At 40.0% G+C, this 21,254-nt stretch overlaps 4 protein-coding genes across 4 annotated transcripts; 3 read left to right on the top strand and 1 right to left on the bottom strand.

Annotated features, from left to right (window-relative positions):
* The first annotated feature begins 1,040 nt into the window (after nt 1–1,040).
* Nucleotides 1,041–2,084, top strand: LOC137267907 (transcription factor MafB-like). The gene is made up of 2 exons (XM_067802350.1): nt 1,041–1,077; nt 1,660–2,084. Exons 1-2 carry the CDS (start codon nt 1,041–1,043, stop codon nt 2,082–2,084), a joined length of 462 nt encoding a protein of 153 aa, XP_067658451.1.
* Nucleotides 2,085–5,982: 3,898 nt separating this feature from the next.
* LOC137267903 (zinc transporter SLC39A7-like) lies at nt 5,983–7,422 on the top strand. Its single transcript, XM_067802345.1, has 2 exons — nt 5,983–6,019; nt 6,983–7,422. The coding sequence occupies exons 1-2, from the start codon at nt 5,983–5,985 to the stop codon at nt 7,420–7,422; spliced, it is 477 nt and encodes a 158-aa protein (XP_067658446.1).
* Nucleotides 7,423–12,008: 4,586 nt separating this feature from the next.
* On the bottom strand, nt 12,009–13,972 carry LOC137268655 (dual specificity tyrosine-phosphorylation-regulated kinase 1A-like). The gene is made up of 2 exons (XM_067803231.1): nt 13,936–13,972; nt 12,009–12,409 (listed from the first exon to the last, which is right to left on the bottom strand). The coding sequence occupies exons 1-2, from the start codon at nt 13,970–13,972 to the stop codon at nt 12,009–12,011; spliced, it is 438 nt and encodes a 145-aa protein (XP_067659332.1).
* A 3,272-nt stretch (nt 13,973–17,244) lies between these two features.
* Nucleotides 17,245–17,736, top strand: LOC137267624 (antifreeze protein Maxi-like). The gene has a single exon (XM_067802109.1). It carries the CDS (start codon nt 17,245–17,247, stop codon nt 17,734–17,736), a length of 492 nt encoding a protein of 163 aa, XP_067658210.1.
* The last annotated feature ends 3,518 nt before the right edge of the window (nt 17,737–21,254 follow it).

The following is a 21,254-nucleotide window of genomic DNA, read 5'->3' as shown; positions in this document are numbered from 1 at the left end:
GGTCAGCATAACTCGGCATCTTGATACTGAATTAAGTTCAGGGGCAACTTTAAGTATTGATGTTCCCCATAAATATTCACTAAGTTTATCCATGTTATAGAGATGTGATAGTAATTCGCTTTAGATATAGTAGCGGGATGATCGACATTTCTCATGTATGTCCTGACACAGTTGAACAGATCTACATGGCACAACTGGCTGTCCCTTTACTGACTGTTTTTGACTCATTCGTTGCCTGTTTTCTTGACATCAGATTCATAACCTAGGATAACTTTCCCAAAAACTTGATTATTTCGAATTATTATGTTAATCTCAGCTCGATAGATTAACAAAAGTAATGTGAATCTTGTAATTAGGATCCACAGTCATGTGGGCCACTTTACGGCTACTTTAACATAGACTCACGGTAGTCTACGTGCTAAGGTTGTTTGTACCTTGGTTGCACATACTTACAATACTCCAAGGATCCAAATACGTTTTCAGTGAGTTGGTATGCACTTCAGTGAGTGATATATCACGCGTAACGAGCTCACAACGTCCTGTGCGTATTACTTACTCAATCGAAGTCCAGTTCCCATTGAACAATGTGAAAAACACACAACCAGTAAGGTGAACTGAACAACACGTGGAAACAGCTATGGGAGGTGAGCCAGGGAGGTGGACTAAGTCCTAGTATTTTCATCATGACTCCGTAAAACACCGTGTTAGGGTAACAACCACAGTCAGTGGACACTATGACGTATTGCTGACATAGTATCGTATAGCGCACGCGTCTCACAAGTTTAAAGGTTGAGACAGCTGGTGTAGTTTTACTGAAGGTAATTGTGAGCTCTGGCTGTGAAATCCTCAAAGCCTGCTGGGATAACAGCGTGATGCGGACTATAGGAGATACAAACCAATTTCATCACAGTTATGGCAATAATAAAGTCTTATAAAAAATGCTGCATAATGCTTAGCTTCAAAATACACGACTACATAAGAACGACCGCGATCAGCAGAAGCATCGTTCGCTTGACCTTCTCAGCTGATTTCTTTCAAGTATGAAGAATCTCACCTTGATCCTCGCAGTATTAGTTGGTGAGTGTAAACTTGTGTTATTGATTTTTTTTACGCCGCACTCAGCAATACTCCAGCTATATGGCGGCGGTGTAACTCGGATCTTCCAAGTAACTGAAGTGTTTATGTTTTTGTTTATGTTTATGATTTTGTCCGTCACGAAAGATGCATTTGTACTCATGTCATTTAAATACAGTTGGCCATTGGAGGAGTACCATGCTCGGAATATTGTCCACTCGGCAATGCTGTATTGTGCGCATTTGCAATGATGTGGATGACATAGGAGCACATAGGTTTAGGTACATCTCTATGAGTGAGTGAGAGAGTGAGTGAGAGAGTGGGCATGTTTACAACTGTTTTTAGCAATATTCCAGCAATATCACATTCTATGAATGTAGATATTTCATGAATGGGTACATGGTTTGATTTTCTAATTAATTATGTTAAATCAATGGATTGTTTGGTATTAGGGTGGAATCACATGGTCAACCTGTAAAACTGCAAATATAGTGAGATACAGGATTGGAGGAGAAAAGAAACATTTATGTTGCATTTCCGGCTTCAGCTGGCGCCTTAAACTACTTGTTTTCTTTTGCGACCAAGTGATAGCCGCTTTGGCGTACGCTCATCATCATCACCGTCGTCATCGTCATCGCCGTCATCATCATCACCACCACCATCATCACCACTACCATCACAGGCATCACAGACATCACCGTCACCATCGCCACCACCGACATCACCGTCACCACAGCCACAGTCACAGCAGCAGCAGCAGCTCCAGCAGCCACGAGACCATCATCGTCCACCACCATCACTCCTCCCCGTCGTCATCATCTAGTTCGTCCGGGGGGTCCTCCGGCTGTTCTAGCTGTGGAGGCAGTTCCAAGTCCTCGTCCTCGTCCTCCGAGGACTACCCAATCCCAATCCCCGTCCCCTACAGTCACGGAGGGAGCAGTGGTAGCAGTAGCAGTGGAGGATCTAATGGCGCCCTCCTGCAGGCTCTCCTCGCCGGTGGAAAGAAATAAAACTTTGTCAGTAAGTCGTTTCGTGATAGCAGGATGTATATATAACGTTAAACTGGCGTCGAAAGTGAACAGATTCGTTTCCCTTTTATTCATAGCGCGACACTGGGTGGGTTTAACGCCGCTTTTAACGATATTCAAGTAGCATAACTGTGGAGGACACCAGACATTGTCAGGTTTCAGACATTGTACCCATGTGGGGAATCGAACCTGGGTCTTCGGAAAGTGATTTAGCCACTACGCCACCCCATCGGAAAGCTTCCAGACTGGAGGCTAACTGGTGCTTTGGTGTACTTTTAAATGTAATGCTCCGGATAGCTTCGCTCGTCCACATCCGAGGAAATATGTATCAGACCGATGTGTTGCGACAGAGTGATAGATAAATGATAGCTCAGGGCTTTACATGCATGTCGCGTTTTTAACCATACTCACCAACTCTAACAGTCATTCTTGTTTTCTTTCAGATTGACTCTTTTTCGGTTGAGGGTTTGTTTGGGTGGAGCTGGTCTCATTGGCTTTTTGTCAGATACATTTTTTTAAAGAATACAGATTGGTGACGTGTAAAATGATAAACAGTGAAATTGTAATAAAAGTAATGAAGATCTACTTCAGTGTTTTCAGACTTTATTATCATTATGTAGTTTTGCATTTTATACGAGTATTTGTACACAATGGTTTGGAAGTGAGTGAGTAGAAATTTACCCCGCTTTGAACATTATCCCAGGTATATCTTGGGTAAGAACATCGGGGATCATACTCGTTCAGGAACTCGAACCCGGACCTTCAGTGTTCCAAGTCAATGTTTGACTACTACCACAGCTAAAGTATAACATCTATATATGTTCCGATGCTATCTACATTTTAGCGCACATGTACATGTGGTTCATTAACACATGCTGTCGGAATAATTCTAAAGGTATTAAGGTGTTGGATCTTCTTTTTCAAAACGTATCATTAACAACCTAAACTAAACACTATTGCGAGCGATAATGAACAAATTCGCACATAGATAATGACGCCATTACACATTAATTCCCGCAGTGACTCTCGTCTGCTGCCTACTCTACTAGTTACATTGTTGTAAGAGACGTCTAACGGAATGGTCAGGCTTGCTGACTTGGTTGACAGATGTCATCATATCTCAGCTATGGAGATCGATGCTCATGCTGTTGATCACTTGATTGTGTGGTCAAGACTCGACTGTTTACAGACCACCGCTATATAGGTAGAATGTTGTGTGCGACTTTAAACATCATACCAATCAGCCAAAAGCACATCAGTCAATGGTTTGCTGAGAGGGCGTGGTTGCAAATAGAACATGTTGCATTTTACCGCTTTCTCAATGGCATTGTGTATTATAGCACATACAGTATTACATACATACAGTAAGATTTTAGTGCCCTGCAAATGTTATTTAACAGTTTTACATATCAAACCACATGTACTTTTGGCCTCCCGATCTCCAAATACAACATACGTTAGTTATTCTGTTATTCAGTTACATCCTTAATCTTACACTTACAACCAACGCATCAGGGACAAATAGCAATTGCAGGGACTAGGAAATCCCAGGCTTAGGTTGAGTGTCATTGTCCATATTCAGCAATGTATCATTAACAAGAGAAAATAGAGGTAAAACTAGGAGTCAGGATTTGTGTAAAATCTTGTCTCACATAAGCTTGAGATGGATATTGCACGAGAAAACACATCGAAATTGAAGCAACAAAACCCTTTTCACATCCATAATAAATCACATCCATAATAAATCTGCTAAAAACAGAGTGGATTTGATCAGATGTGACTACATTCTCTTCCCACAGTGGTTACTTGTCATATCTTCCTACGTAACCTCTGTTCTAATACGACCCTTTCATGGTGCGAGTGTTCAAGACTCGTGATTGGAGGTAATCAGATTTAGTAGTGCAATCAGCGACCTTGTTTCAAAAGTGATCGTTTCAAAAAGGATCTCTGTAATTTCCAGATGTATCGTGAAAACTAGAACCTCTTCCCGAGCGCGATACTCAAATGCTTCTTCTAGACAGAACTCAGTCATGTCATATTTGTTTCTCCACATTGCTTGCATTTGTCAAGTTGAATCTAAGTCGATGTAACACGTGTTCTGATTGGACAGAAAAAAGGGAGATAAATCTGCCGCCATTTTTTTGCCGCTACGGGATTTTGTGAGAACCGCGAAATATGGCCGTATTAGAACAGAGGTTCGTAGGAAGACATGACAAGTAACCTCTGTGGTAAGAGAATGATGTGACTATAGGTTTAGGTTTGTTTGAGCAGTGTTACAACTGTACAATGTTGTTTGTAAACAAATCGAATCTGGACCAGACAAACCGGTGATTGTCACCATGCCATACGATGACAGTGCTCGTGTTTATGAATCACTATGAAATAGTGATAATACCAGGTGTTCGCGATGAATTGAGCGTATCCTGCCCCATCGGTTTCCTCCGTCATAAACATATGATGAGTCTAATCAATTCTACACCTGAAACAATTCGTGAATGTATGGTATAAGTCAAAATACGGAATTGCATCGGACATAATTTGTCAATGATAGATCAAATGTCGAAATGACTCCATATGTCTGCCATCCAAAGTTCTGAGAGCTTTACTGTGGCCTTGAATGTCGTAACATTGATCGAAGTCTAAATACATAAAGTGAAATGTTTCTCTGGCATCGGCACTTTCATTGTGCTCGTAACAATTTTTATTGCCGTTTTTGAAAAAATATTTTTGACTTGGCCGCGTCCTGATCATCCATTTGACCACAATAAGAATGAGTATCTATAGGAACGAGTGTGACTGATTCTACAACTCATTAACACGTGCTAAACGTCCCAAGCTGTATGTCTGTAAGAAAAAAAAAATAAACACGTGTTTCTCCCGCATCATTTTTTCTATCAAAATTTGATTTTTTTATGCAGCCTAACTTGTCAGGAAGAATCAGAACCCCTCTCAAACCATCAAAAACACCCTGTTCAGCACTGGACTGACTTGAATAGGTCGTTTTAACAAGATATGTATCCAGTTGTGTTGGAGGTGTAAAAACATAGAAGGAACGGAACTGAGACTGACGAAAGGGAATGCTCGATGTGACAGCAATATTTCATGTGTGTGCCTAAACACAATGCATAGCTTGTTGCTCATTCTGTTGTTTTCATTCTCAGATCAGTAGAAGATTCAAAAGCCTGTCGAACCAACTGGTACCAGTTCGAGCCTTCGTGTCGTAGAATAGGGTCAGTTGGACGGGCAAGGCGTGATCAGTATTACCGCCAGCGCTTTGGAAAAAAAACTGTCCCTATTTTTCGACGAAACTAATTCAGTTGCAAAACAGTGATAAAAATAAAATAACATGGCTCCTTTTAGGCCCTTATCTTGATAAACCCACAAACAAAAGCTGTCAAAGTCAACTCTAAAACGATTTCACTAACTTCACAGAACAGTCAACATACTCAGTGAAACTCCTTGCTGCTGTACCCGAGATAAAACAATTTTTCATCAATAACGTGAAGACTCGAGTCTTTTCAGAATGACTCACTGAAATATCCACATTAACGTAACATAGCCCTTCCCTTGTTCACACATTCGATTTCGTGTTGCTCAAATGCTAATACCTACTTATCATGCAGGTATATAATAACTTGAATCACCGGCGTAGAGAAACCCATGCTGGGACCTGGCTGTGTGAGCCACCACGCCTGCAGTGATGGCGGTGTGCCGGTGGTAACTGCCGTTTCATAAGTTCATTGCTTAATGTTATCGTTGAAACATGCCGTAAAAAATGCAACATAATGCTTCATCTTACAAACATGAATATAAAAATGCGACAGTGGCCAACTGAATCTTCAGTCATACAGCCTTCTCTGTGGTGAAACATCGAACTAGCATGAAGAATCTGACACTGATATTGGTTATTCTTGTGGGTGAGTGTTAAGTTCGGACTCTGTTGTATACTGGACAAAACAATTTAGGGATATTGTATTTTTATGATTGATATTTCATCAGATTGTCAATAAAGAAATACATCATTATTCATAATTGAAATACTGACATATATTCCTAACTGTTTTTGTCCAGTATATATATCATTCGTTGACATGTAAAATTATATGCTGCTTGTTGATTATGAACAAGGTATCTCGGAGTATAATATGTTATAATGACTGTAACAAGCATGATACCTTATCTGAATTAAGTTATGGGTCGTCATTAGGTTTGTTGTCAAAGTATGCTTGTACTGTAATACATACAGCAATCGTTTTCATAGTGAGTGAGTGTAGTTTTACACCGCTTTCGGCAACATTTCCAGCGATATCACGACGGGGAATACCAGACTAGGCTTTACATTGGGAATCGAACCCGGGACTTCGGCCTGACGAGCGAATGCTTTAGCTACTAGGCTACTCCACCGCCCACCGCTTTCATAGACACACGAAACCATAATGGAAATTACGAGGGAAGTGAGAACTTCAAGACATGAAACGTCATAGTTGTTACCCATTTCGACTAGGAATAATAAGTATATGTAGTTATTCATCGTTTCCAAGGGGCTGTGGAGGAAAACGTTTGTTATCAGGTTCGAACCTCACACAGGTACTCTAACTGAAAGATATTTTTGGCGCAAACAGTCGTTCTGAAGATGGAATAGTGAGATACGCGACAGAAAACCACACTCACTCACTCACTCACTCAGTCGTAAGGTGAAAATGTGAAAAGTTATTTCTATGCTAAACATTTTGGGAAAATTCTTTTGTCCAAGGACAATCACATCAGGAAAGGACTACTACCCTACTACTCACATAAAATAATTAAAATTTGTTTCAAGATTTTGTTGTTTGGGCGTTGTGCACACTGGCCTCTAAATGTGAGACTTCTTTTTCAACCAGTGATTGCCGCTCTGGCATACGCCCACCATCACCGCCATCGTCATCACCGCCACCATCATCACCATCGTCATCACAGACATCACCGTCACCATGGTCATCACCACCACCATCATCATCACCACCACCACCACCACCATCGCCACCACCGACATCACCGTCACCACAGCCACAGTCACAGCAGCAGCAGCAGCTCCAGCAGCCACGAGACCATCATCGTCCACCACCATCACTCCTCCCCGTCGTCATCATCTAGCTCGTCCGGGGGATCCTCTGGCTGTTCTAGCTGTGGAGGCAGTTCCAAGTCCTCGTCCTCGTCCTCCGAGGACTACCCAATCCCAATCCCCGTCCCCTACAGTCACGGAGGCAGCAGTGGTAGCAGCAGCAGTGGAGGGTCTAATGGCGCCCTCCTGCAGGCTCTCCTCGCCGGTGGAAAGAAATAGACCTTTGTCAGTGAGTCGATTACGTATTTCAGTGTTGAAGGGTCAGAGATTCATTTCCACTAGCAGAGATTCTTCTACACTGCTAGGAACATGATTGTGAGTTCCAATCCCAAATTCGCCATGGCTTCAAGTATATATTTTGTTCCTCAGATATATAGACACCGTTACACCGTTAAATATTTTTCGTTCGTAAGGACGAAAAACATGACTCACTTGACATATAGTGATCTTGTATTTAATGCATGTCTTGAATATCTCAATCTGACGCATTCTTGTTTCAGATTCGGTTCACTTTTCGGTTCCGGGTTCGCTGTTATTCGGGTGGAGCTGGTCTCATTGTTTGTGAAGGATTTAAAATGCGCTGCCATGGCAAATAAGACTTTCTACAAAATATAAACCAGTGACCTGTAAAACGATAAAGAATAAAATAATAATAATAATACAATGAAAAATAGCAAGATCTGCCTTTGTTTAGTTTTTTTTTCTTATCATGAAATTTTGTATATCGAACCAATGCATGTAATAATACTGTCCAATCGTTGATGCTTTTCGCATGGGCGATAGTAACGAAAACAGTAGACCATATCTTAATTAATTATATGGATTCTTATATTGCGCTGAACTCCATACCAAAGTGTGCTCAAAGAGCTATCATATATATCACATGTTTACAAACTAATTCCACTGAACAGGTAGTTCTTAAGATTTTTCTTGAAACAAATTAGAGTTGGAGTTGATTGCAGATGAAATGGGGTAGCGTTCATTTGGCAGTATTATATGTAAAGGATCTTCCGCCAAATGTCTTGCATTGAGCCTGATGTGGGGACCTAAAGAATCATTTGATAACTGGAACGGAGAGTTCTTGAAGGGACACAGTCTTCAACTGGATCACGCACACAAACACAAGGACCTGCTCATCCATACACTGATATGTGAGGGTGGGGATCTTATGATGTATACCTGGCGGTGATGATGATACCATCCTTTTGTTCATCTGGTCCGGCCTCAATATTAGAATACCCCTGCGGAGATAGCGCCGTCCTCGTATACCGCTCTCCTCTTCTCTGAGTTGCGTCCCTTTGACATATCTGAAACCTTTATTGCTCATTCGCTTTAAGTTATGCGTTTACGTTTCTCTGCTCCATACCCCTGCTGTTAGGGGATAGTTCCACTTCCCGCTGCCAGTGCTTATGCATATGAGGAAAAGTAATATACAATATTGTTCTCGGTGCCCTTAGTTTGGTACCTCCTGATATCTTGACGCAGATTGGGAGAGTACCCGGGTTCTCAACCCATCTGGCACTCCTGGTAATGCAGAAGGCTGTAGTGCTGGGGAGTCTTCATATTCTCCCAGTCGTTTCGACTAGGCAGCGCTTCCTGGAGAAGGGTTCTCAACCCATCTGGTACTCCCGGTAATGCAGAAGGCTACAGTGCTGGGGAGTCTTCATATTCTCCCAGTTCTCGACCAGGCAGCGCTTCCTGGAGAAGGGTTCTCAACCTATCTGGCACTCCCGGTAATGCAGAAGGCTGCAGTGCTGGGGAGTCTTCATATTCTCCCAGTCGGTTCGACTAGGCAGCGCTTCATGGAGAAGGGTTCTCAACCCATCTGGTACTCCCGGTAATGCAGAAGGCTACAGTGCTGGGGAGTCTTCATATTCTCCCAGTTCTCGACCAGGCAGCGCTTCCTGGAGAAGGGTTCTCAACCTATCTGGCACTCCCGGTAATGCAGAAGGCTACAGTGCTGGGGGGTCCTCATATTCTCCCAGTTCTCGACCAGGCAGCGCTTCCTGGAGAAGGACAAGGGCCCTGTGCTGATGATGAGCCTTGCAAGCCTGACTGTGCTGGGGTCGCCCGAACCTTCTCTGCTGCATACTAGTTGCAATCTGTAAAACACAATCGCTGGAATCAGCTGGAGTCAACAGAAGGGGTAAGCATATCCTGTTCTTCCAGTAGCACATTCCATTGACCTCATGTGCATTGCATGAAAAGTTATTTGTTTGTTGCCTAACGCTCAACCGTAATACTCCGAAGGCGGCCAGTAAACAAACAACGATCAGGCGATGAACTACGAAAATATCGACTATACTGTAACTGGGGTGACAGTTCATAAGTTGACATCAAGGTGAACATAAGTCAAACTACCAGATGCCCTTTCAACTCAATTCGGAAGTAGAATACTGTGACCCTTGACCGTGCACAACGCCGCTGACGACACCGAATGTGTTATTGCGGACAGAAGGAAGTGACCGTAAAATATTCCTTCCGTTTCTTCCCATTAAAAGTTTAGACTCACTGATGAAAATATAGCCACTTATATTGTCAAGTGTTCTAAAGTAGATTTTGCAAAATATCCCATACTGATTAAAGGCACTGTTTATACATGAACTGATGTATAGTAAAACACATTCTTAACGTTGAAAAGATTATTGTCATGAGTTCAAAATATCATGAAACTCAGTGAAAACTAGCGAATTCTTAAGAAAACTTTACACTAAATTACTTCTGTTCACATGCCCGATATTTGCATACGTTTTTGAGCAATGTGATGCATGACACGCGTGCAATTCATCTCCATAAATTTTGCACTTCGTGCCCCCAAGCGGAGCTATTCAACTTTGGTGTAACAATACATATATTCGTAAAATATAGTGTTACGGTTGATAATTCACCGTGACAAACGAAGTAAGAAGTCCCCTTGTGAACCAGCAAAACAGAACAAAGACAAGTCATAAACGTTCAAATTATGTATTATTATGCAATGAGAGCAAGGTATACAAAGTCACAAGTCAATATAACAATGCAGATTTCAGGTTCAATTCAAGAGAGACAAAATCTAAGTCAGTGGGTCAAAAAATACAATATAGCTAACTCATCAAAGTCATGGTGTGAGAGAGAATCAACTATGGCAGAATGTCAACACAGCGATCGGTGCGACAGCAGATAATGTAGATTCAGGCGTTGACGGCGTTCAGGTGTTGGCAGTAATATAAATGAGTGTGACTGTCCGCCCTCAACGCGGCAACTAGCCTTTATATATATTTACTAAGTCATTTCCCGAAAGTTCGGGCACAAACGAACATCGTCAACACTGTAGAATGCCCTAGAATAAGTCTCCCGGAAGTAGATACATAGAAAACTAGGAGCAGATAAATTCCGGAAAACAAAAATTATAAAAGTGTTGACCAGCTATTAAAACGAAATGTGACCCATCATATTTAATATTCAAAACACTAAACATTGTGACCCAATAATAATCATTACTTAATTAATACCAAAAATATACAAAAAATACACACTCGTAACAATAGTGAGTGTTTTAAGTCTAAACTTTTAATGGATAGTATATCTGTTGCTAGTGTTTTCGTGAGTAGTTTCTTGAGGGTTCTCCAATCGGCCAATTTGTGTTATAAGGATGGGTTTATGTCACTTTGTTGCTGCATCACGAGAAACATGCAAAGATGAATTATGTGCCCATGTTTTATATTGAGTAGATATCAAGCATAAATTAAAGGAATGCTTGTATGTTCACAACACGTTTAGTTTTTCCATCAGTGGAGCCTGTTCCATGAATACTCTCGGTCTCCTTCGGTTCATTTTATAAATTAACCTAAAAGTTTTAATTCATGATATATTGGCTGATGGAAATATTTTTTGCATAGTTGATACAGTCACATGCATCTGCCCAGCGCTGATTATTATTATCTATGGCGTTGCCAATAATATACTATCAACAGATTTCGAAAATCGTTAGCATACAAACACCATAAGGTGATGGTCACAAGTAAATATTTCTCGATATCCGAGGTATACAAGCGCAAAATAATAAACTAATATGAGTACTCATGGACAAAGATTTTACTCCGAGACTGCAGAAAGATCGACACATCAAAGTTCGACTAAACTGCTTGGCTGTAATAATCTGACAATAACCCTTTGCAGCTGTGATTGTTCATGATAGTAATGTGCACGCACAAATCTCATCAAGAACAACAAACCATTTGCAGATACAGAAACTTTATTTCGTTTAAGATAAGCATAAGATGGAGAAAAAACCCAAACCAGTTGAATTACCCAATTCACCTCCACTCACAGGCAACGGCAGCAGCAAAACCCAACAGCCAAGATATCACCATCTGAAATTATAGTGAAAGACTGTAGGAGAATGGATTTTCCCAAACCATGATATATTAATAATTGGCCAGCTGTATAACATCACTCCGAAAGGGCATATTCGAAGCGCATACACCAGGATGGACAAATATAAAGCTGTTTGAAGGTTAATAGTCATATGACCTTTCCCACCTGGTACCCATTTTCCGCCGGGTGATCAGATGCAATTTTGAACAAGTGCAATTGCCTGAGATGAGACCACATGCCCTAATCATTTATCCGTGCTTCGTTGTAGGGAAGGACTGAAGTCCAAGAATCTCAGGAGTCAACCTGGCAAACATGGTCATCCTTCCAAGTACTCTCCGCGCCCAACGTTGTTCAGCTGGATTACGGTAATTCAACCCTATGCAACTGTGATAGATAGGGCGGTATGATATGTTTTTCAAATAATAATTAACAGCATTACCTTACTGGGTTTACTTTCTACCGTTGATGAGAGCCTGCAGGAGGGCGGCATCAGAAGACCCACTGCTGCTGCTACTGCTGCTGCCGCCGGTGCTGATGGGAACGGGGATTGGGATTGGATAGTCCTCTGAGGACGAGGACGAGGACTGGGAACTGCCTCCACAGCTAGAACAGCCGGAGGACCCCCCGGACGAGCTAGATGATGACGACGGGGAGGGATGATGGTGGTGGACGATGATGGTCTCTTCACTGCTGGAGCTGCTGTAGCTGCTGCTGCTAGTGCTGCTGCTGCTGTGTCGGCGATGGCGACGATGGTGGTGATGGTGGTGATGATGATGGTGATGGTGGTGATGATGGTCATGTCGTCGACGATGTCTGCGGTGATGATCAGCAAACGCGACCGCGGCGATGACTGTAAAAAGTTTATTAGCAGAAAGCTTTGTAATCTGCTTTATGTACTCGGAACATTATACATGTCCTGGTAATTGCGTATAAATCTATGCATTCTCTGATTTCACACTTATTTCGAATTGACGGGAATCAAGAAGAATCAGCCATTGCTATTTCCAAAATTCGAACCGCAATCAGGAGAGAATATCAAAATAACAATTTTGTCAAGCTTTGTAAGAATGCGACTTCCAAATGCTATGTGACATTTTAGTGATTCAGCGCGATTCAACGGTGTTCTGGTATCGTCAGAGCTCATTTGAAGAGCATTTGGGACGTTCTAAAATTATGTATTCCAGGTGTATTCGAGGTACATTCGAACTGCACTCCAACTTCATTCGAAATTGTCCGATACATTTGAACAATATTCCACGTGAAGTCCAGCAGCAGTCGAGATACGTTCCGACTCATTCGAGACGTTCTGACAGGTTTTGAGGTGGCTTGTCTTTTCAATTCTTCTTCGAATATGTTCAGAATACTTAGAATGCGGTTAGAATGCAGTAACAATCCTTAGAATGCAGTAACAATCCTTAGAATGCAAGAAGAATAATTTGAATGCAGCTCGAATGTACCTCGTAAGTTCTGGACATGTTCAAAACATTCGGGCATGTTACAAACAAATGACCCAAATAGTTGGAATGAATTCGCAATGCAGTAAGAAGTTTCAGAATTCATTTCGAATGTCTCAAGGAATCTCCAAACATTTCTATTCCGGCAGCAATCAGACTCATTCCGCCTCACGACTGACGAGGGTATAAAAATATTCATTTCACCCCATGTTTTGAGGAGTGTGCTCAATGAAAGATAATCACAGCAACGGCAAAGCTAGCATGTCCATGTATAATCTCTGGTGATCAAATTCAGTTTTCGAATGATGTATAGAATCGCCTGATATGTAAAGCTGCTAAATCGTTGGCCTGTGCTGTAAAAGCGCCATATGTGGGAAAGTTGTGAATAACGAAACAATGCTTGCATCTTTATCTCGAATATCACGATATTTCGAACCTGAAGGATTTAAACCGAAACGTTCGAGAATGATGACTTTAAAAAGACATTTCAACCTTCAATTTCCTTGTTAAAACATACTCATTCATTCAACCATCATAGTTACACAGCTTTTGCATCACATATAAACGTACCAAAGAAAACGATATAACTTATCTTCACCTTGCTTGGGTTTGATCGAAAATGGGTAGCACTATGTCAGATTTAATTTCCGGTCCCAGCAATATATGAGCTTTGCTTTTAAACTCAAGTTTCTTTCTCTGTCAGATAAATTACTTTAATTAACAAGTATATGGTTTATGTAATAACCCAAATACGTACGCGTTGTCTGTGGTTCACAAATTACAATATCAAAAGCTTGGTCCAAAGTATATGGGCCCCATACCACCATACACTCCCTTAACATATTGAAAGTAACTATACCATACTATGAAGAGACCCAACTTTGTGTTTCTACATTGAAAAAGATACAAATGACATACTCACCCACGATAAGAACAAGAATAAGAGTAATTTGTCTCATCGTTGATGCTGAAGGTGTCCAGAGTCGCCGTTAGTGATCGTATGACTTAGGTGAAAAGCCTTCTCGTATTTATATTTTTACATTTTTAACTGCTCACAGTTACTCATCTTTATATTGTCTTTAATGTTTTCTTTTATCTTAACAATTTATGTACACAAGATAATAATCTGTGATAATTCTGCAACAGGCTGCACTGCCTGCAGTTTCGATGCCGTATGCTGCCTTTGTCTCCGCAAGATACTAACCTCCCGTAGACTGCTGACAGGGCAGGTCAAAACCTACTGGCCTGGCGACTGTTGATAAACATATACACATCGCCTGGGATGCGGAACGTTCACGTTGAAGGCTTCCATCACACACTCTGACCAAACAGTGCCAACGATGCGTAAAGTGGTTCTGTCTTTTGAGGGGATGAACATTAACACATAATAATTCAGAAATTACAAACAAACAAACATTTTCAAGTGAAAATACTCCTCAGTGTTTGTATTCAACGTCCGAACTTTGTCCAATATCGTCACTATTGAATGACCTTTTCATTTTAACTATGTTGCCAAGAAGTCCAAGTTGAGAAAACATAACTCTCATTTCAGATTAACCCTCATTCAAATCTTGTTTGTGAAACAGAATCTTCAAGAAGGTTTTGCGAGTTATTGCGAAAGACACTATTTCATATATATCTCTACCATATTTGTGTCATTCTGCAATGGGGCCGACCCATGAAGATCCGGGATAGAATTGATCCCCAGCAACCCATGCTTGTCGAGGGGGGGCGACTAACGTGAGCGGCTGGTTAGGCTCGCTGACTGCGTTGTCATCGTATCCCAGATGAGAGGGTCGATGCTCATGGTGTTGATCACTGGATTGGCAGATCATTTAAAAACCGCCTCTACGTATTTGCAATATTGCTGAGCGAGACGTTAAATAGCAAACAATAAATCAATCAATACAATAGAACAAGCACACACTGATATGTAAGTGTTTTGCAGCCATCTAATTCTGTGAACTGCTTAACGCTAAATGCGTTGTCATGTGAATGGATTTCTTCTCCATCGCCAGATTGTCTGGTCTCTGTAGGAGACATGAGAGCTGATGTGTTCTGTCAGACAACACATTTGATGAAAATTACTGGGCACAAGAGACTGGCATGGGTACCCGTTCCGAAACTCTGGACCATTGCTGACTTTCAGCGAATCCTTCATATGATTTTCACTCAGTTTTGTCACCTCTTCGGCAGGTTCAGACTTGTTGTTCTTAATCGCTTACGTTTGATATTTACAACAAACCTATGATATCCCCGTACCTAAAGAGGAATGTGGGCTATTTTTGGCCGATACGAAAGATGTGCCACAGCCCTAACTAGTAATGCTGTCATTAATAATAGACTGGGAAGCTTACCAACGCTGACAGACAGCCAGAAAAACACTGGGCAAATTTGTATTTTCATGAATTAATGTTTTCCTCTATACAGTTGAAAAGCGACTGACATGCGTTATTGCGTTTGCAGATTTGAGAGGCAAGTTTGCAACCTCGTAATTTACCTGAAGCATTTTTGAAACTATCACGATGATTATCAATATAAATTGTATGTGCAATGTGTTTTAACATGGAAACTAGTTTCTGCTTCTGAATTGCGATGCATAGCATTGTGTAGCATTATTAAATAAAGATTAGGCAATATTAAGATGGAAAATTTACAAATTTAAATTATTAAGAAAAAATTTACAAATTGAACATATGTGATAAATTATTGAGTTAAGAGGCGTTGTGCTAGTGATGATCCGAAAAAGAAAAGTTCCAACATATGTACATGTGTAAGGAGGCAATATTTAAACATTGAACTCATTAAGTACTGGAGGGAAGTGCACTAATTCTGCAAAAAAGTAACCACAATATTATAAAGGATAGCTAAAATGAATAATTACTAAAAATACATTTTTGGAGTACAACAAATATGCTTATTATGAATGTATCGCATTCTCAATAGCATAAATGTGGTTAAAACAGAAGTAAATATGCATAAAACCACATAAATATGAATATAACATCACAAACACACTGGATATGATATTATAGATAAATGATGTTATAGTTTTTATAGTAAACCCAAAGGTTCAAGGTCACCTGTTTTACACACCTGCACGCCCCAGTAGGGGGCTCTACCTGGTGTCTTTGTCGTGGTGATCACAGCACGTTTACTGTTATATAGTCCCTCGCCGACTAAAATATGTTATGCGTTATAGAGATTATCCGCCCCTGCATAACTTCCTTGTTAGTTTTTATAAAAGGCGGCGAAGATGAGGTGTTTGTCACTAATCTCAAGGTCAAAGGATCACCATGCATCAGGCTTCTTTAGTTGTTTTTGTGCTTGTTGGTATGTATTGTGTATTATTCTGATTACATGGGAATTAGAATACACACTGAAAGGAAAAACAAATGAATGTAAAAGAGCATATGAAATAGTGGCAAAATTAATCAAATAAGAAGTGATTATTCGATGGTGATGTCGATGAATTTGGCATTGGTATGTTAGTTTGTTTGTATCCTAGTGTTTTGGCGAATGTTTTCACAATGTACATGTAGCAACGGTTTGGTTTGAAAAAATGATTCGCTTACAATTGTACGTGGCCCGGCGACAACTGGTTATTTTACTAGTATATTTGTAAATTGCATATGTGACAATGTATCTGATAATGAACAACGTAAACTGATAATTCAAATTATATAATTTTCTAAGACAGGATGTGTATGTTTTAGAATTTACTGGAATTTCAGTTTGGTCAATTGTTTTTCATAATCTATGAATACACAATGCCATTTAGAAAGTGGTCAAATCTAACAGATGTTATGTTAGGAATTTAATTTTGTTAGGAAAGTACAGATTCTAGTACTCTTTAGGGTTGCATCTCATCCGGGATTCGAACCCACATCCTCAGAGTCAGGCAAGCACACAAATCAGCCGCCTAAGGTGTCTGACTCCGTGGGTGCTGGTTCGAATCCCGGATGGGACTTAAAGCAAAAAGGTACTTTAGTAAGAAAATGCAATCTCAAATATAACATAAGTCGCACATTGTACAGGTGTTAAATTCCAATGCTGGAACAGATACTTTTTTCAATAACTTTTAAAAAGAAATCATGCGTTATGACAAAATATGCGATGTTTGTAGTGATATGTGCCGTTTCGTACGCGCATCATCATCACCACCATCATCACCGACATCACAAGCACCATCATATGCGACATCACGGTCATCACCATCATCACCATCGCCATGGTCATGGTCATCACCACCACGGACACCATCATCACCACGGTCACCATCACCATGGACATCACCACCATGGTCACCATCATCACGGCCACAGACATGGGCACGGACATCACCACCATCACCATCATCACCATCACCATAGTAGCAGCAGCGGCAGTAGCGGAAGTAGTGGCAGTAGCGGAAGTAGTGGCAGTAGCGGAAGTAGTGGCAGTAGCGGAAGTAGTAGCAGTAGCGGAAGTAGCGGCAGCAGCAGTAGCAGCAGTAGTGATAGCTCTTACAGTAGCAGTAGCAGCAGCAGTAGCGAATACAGCAGCGGCAGTAGCGGCTACTCTAGCGGCAGCGGAAGCAGCTATTCCAGCGACAGCGGAAGCAGTTACTCAAGCGGCAGCAGCGGCAGCAGCGGCAGCAGCGGCAGCAGCGGCAGCTACAGTTCTGGGTCAGGATCTTCTGGATCTTCATCCGGTTCCTCAGGATCTTCGGAATATGTTGTAGTCGAAGATTAGTAGATTCGTGTCGGTGTAATCTGCAAAATGGAGTGCTTTCTTCACATTTCATCGTTTACAAGTCCGTCATCTGTATCATATATATACGTTCGGCTATTAAAAAATGTTTCGATGGATTCAGATATGCTTACGGATTCAAATTCAGAGGAGAAACAATGAAACAAGAAGATGCCCTGTTTATCTGGAGATAGGTACATTGATCATTTACATATTAAACAAAAGAGCGATAAAAGTAAATTTGTGAGGGGCAAATAAATGCTAAGTGTAAGAATTACACTTAGAATATGCACAATGTGTCATTCATGGACAACTGATAAGTGATTTCTGAGAGTCTTTTTCCGTCTCCTAATTTCCATATAATTCTGTATTACTACTTACACGAAACAGCATCTACCTGTTGTTGTGACTGTGCATGATTGTTGTGATTGTCAACTGTGAATGTTAAACCAACTGTGAATGTTGTTCATATATCAGTATCACCACTTTGTTTGTTGAACTGTGATTTGTTTTTCAAATGTATTTAACATTTCATGACTAAATGTAGACTGTTATCATTGTAATTTATCATAGAACTGTTATAACGCATTATTTGTTAACTTAACTATGAGAATAAAAGCCTTACACTACCAAGAGATGTTTTTGTTTTAACACGGAAAATATCCGTCAAGATCCGTTAACCGATCCGCTGACTTGGTAGACGCATGTCATCGCATCCTGATTGCGTAGATCGATGCTCATGATATTACTCACTAGATTGTTGGGTTTAAAGTTGATTACTGAATGTTGTTATGTGCGTCGTTAACAACAACACAAGTCCCAAAAACTTGTATTTCAAGCTCAAGCCTTGTGGCAAACAAGGATAGATGATTCATGGGTACCGCGACAATAGTCATGTTTCCAGTCTCGGCACTTCAGAAAGATGCAGTTTTTGCATATAATTTAAAGCATGAATGAGACATTGCCATAAGTTTGTCAAAATATATCGAACCATAGTTGGAGAATTAAAGGGATAAAATAAAATCGTTGCCTTTCAAAGCACAGTGGTCACAGTGGTAATTTGCCTTTCAGTGGTAACATAATAAGAGATTCACCCATCACACGTGGGGCGGTAAGATCAGGTTCAAGATAACCTGTTTCGCAAATACCAAGGCAACATTACATAGCTGAAACTAACCAGTGCATATTGGTTTAACATTGTTTTTGTATGCTTTTTTATTGACATCGTTTACCTCCGCATTACATCAAAAATTGAAACAGAGCGAGATAAATGTCACATAACATGTGTGATACGAGCCTGTTTGTGTCTGGCGAGAAGAGACTATGTCCACTCTGACCGTACTGTCAATGAGTCAGTGTGGTTTTATGCCGCTTTTAGCTATATTCCAGCAATATCAGGCTTCACATTTTGTGACCACTTCGGGAATCGAGTCTTAGTCTTCTGAGTGCCGAGCTAAAACTTTAACCACAAGACTAATTCACCTCCCCAAACCCAGCGTTGACCTGACTAGGGGAAAGAAACAACCTTGAAATATAAATAACGTCAGTCTCAATATTCCTCTGAATATCACTAATCATCTTAATCGTAATAAAATATGCAAACTGTATATAGAGTTTTCAGGAATTGCTTTTGTGTGATTTGAACCTGGGAAAGTCTTTAACCCAAATCAGTACCTACGTAGTTGAAGGAGCCAGCAAAAAAATGGCGGAGGTAAACGTGGTGTCCTCAATGACATTTCTCTTCAAGTTTATATAATCAGAACTTTCATTCCAGTTAATCACCTTTTAAACACAAACTGAATTCAAAATCTAAGAAATCTGACGAAAGGTTTGTTATAAATCTTTGAAAATGTCACATAGTTATCTGTCAACGTGTGCTGTTTGGATAACTGCCAACTATTTCATTTCGGGTGGTGGAAATCATGACCACGACGCACCCAATATTTTCAAATATCCCCAACTTACACGTAACATGCGGACACATTCCCTTCTCATTTCCATTAATATTTGGGGCCATGGTTAAGTGTTCGCTCGTCACGCCGAGAATCTGAGTTCGATTCCCTATATGGGTACAGAGTGTGAAGCCCATCCCTGATGTCCCCGCCGTGATGTTATTGGAATACTGATAAAAACAAAGAAAATCTAAACTCACTCATTAACATCTTAGATGCGACCAATACATGACGAAATACTCACAATGAGAGTTACTTTACGTGGGCAGCAATGCTACGTTGTGCTAAAGCATTTATGTACTACTTATTTAACCTTTGTTAATATTCAACAGTAATATATCACCAACAAACACATGCTTATAATGTTGAGTGACACGTGCAGTGGAATCTTGCACTGTTTTAGGATTATATTACTTTTCTTATGATTTTTGTATCACAACTTATTTAAGGTTTTCTTAATATTCAACAGTAATATATCACCAACAAACACATGCTTATAATGTTGAGTGACACTTGCAGTGGAATCTTGCACTGTTTTAGGATTATATTACTTTTCTTATGATTTTTTCATCACAACTTATTTAAAGTTTTCTTAATATTCAACAGTAATATATCACCAACAAACACATGCTTATAATGTTGAGTGACACTTGCAGTGGAATCTTGCACTGTTTTAGGATTATATTACTTTTCTTATGATTTTTGTATCACAACTTATTTAAAGTTTTCTTAATATTCAACAGTAATATATCACCAACAAACACATGCTTTTAATGTTGAGTGACACGTGCAGTGGAATCTTGCACTGTTTTAGGATTATATTACTTTTCTTATGATTTTTGTATCACAACTTATTTAAGGTTTTCTTAATATTCAACAGTAATATATCACCAACAAACACATGCTTATAATGTTGAGTGACACGTGCAGTGGAATCTTGCACTGTTTTAGGATTATATTACTTTTCTTATGATTTTTGTATCACAACTTATTTAAAGTTTTCTTAATATTCAACAGTAATATATCACCAACAAACACATGCTTATAATGTTGAGTGACACTTGCAGTGGAATCTTGCACTGTTTTAGGATTATATTACTTTTCTTATGATTTTTTTATCACAACTTATTTAAGGTTTTCTTAATATTCAACAGTAATATATCACCAACAAACACATGCTTATAATGTTGAGTGACACGTGCAGTGGAATCTTGCACTGTTTTAGGATTATATTACTTTTCTTATGATTTTTTTATCACAACTTATTTAAGGTTTTCTTAATATTCAACAGTAATATATCACCAACAAACACATGCTTATAATGTTGAGTGACACGTGCAGTGGAATCTTGCACTGTTTTAGGATTATATTACTTTTCTTATGATTTTTTTATCACAACTTATTTCAGGTTTTCTTAATATTCAACAGTAATATATCGCCAACAAACACATGCTTATAATGTTGAGTGACACGTGCAGTGGAATCTTGCACTGTTTTAGGATTATATTACTTTTCTTATGATTTTTGTATCACAACTTATTTAAGGTTTTCTTAATAT

This window comes from Haliotis asinina, chromosome 16, assembly GCF_037392515.1.
Source record: "Haliotis asinina isolate JCU_RB_2024 chromosome 16, JCU_Hal_asi_v2, whole genome shotgun sequence".
NCBI lineage: Eukaryota > Metazoa > Mollusca > Gastropoda > Lepetellida > Haliotidae > Haliotis > Haliotis asinina.
Note: the sequence above shows the minus strand (reverse complement) of the source record. Positions and strands in the feature narration are given on the sequence as shown.

Bases quoted from the DNA above. Each gene is read 5' to 3' on its own strand.
- LOC137268655 (XM_067803231.1), bottom strand. From the start codon at position 13,972: ATGAGACAAATTACTCTTATTCTTGTTCTTATCGTGG. The intron at 12,410-13,935 runs GTGAGTATGTCA...AACTTTTTACAG, and splicing joins TATTCTTGTTCTTATCGTGG to TCATCGCCGCGGTCGCGTTT.
- LOC137267903 (XM_067802345.1), top strand. From the start codon at position 5,983: ATGAAGAATCTGACACTGATATTGGTTATTCTTGTGG. The intron at 6,020-6,982 runs GTGAGTGTTAAG...TTTTTCAACCAG, and splicing joins GATATTGGTTATTCTTGTGG to TGATTGCCGCTCTGGCATAC.
- LOC137267624 (XM_067802109.1), top strand. From the start codon at position 17,245: ATGGTCATGGTCATCACCACCACGGACACCATCATCACCACGGTCACC.
- LOC137267907 (XM_067802350.1), top strand. From the start codon at position 1,041: ATGAAGAATCTCACCTTGATCCTCGCAGTATTAGTTG. The intron at 1,078-1,659 runs GTGAGTGTAAAC...TTTGCGACCAAG, and splicing joins GATCCTCGCAGTATTAGTTG to TGATAGCCGCTTTGGCGTAC.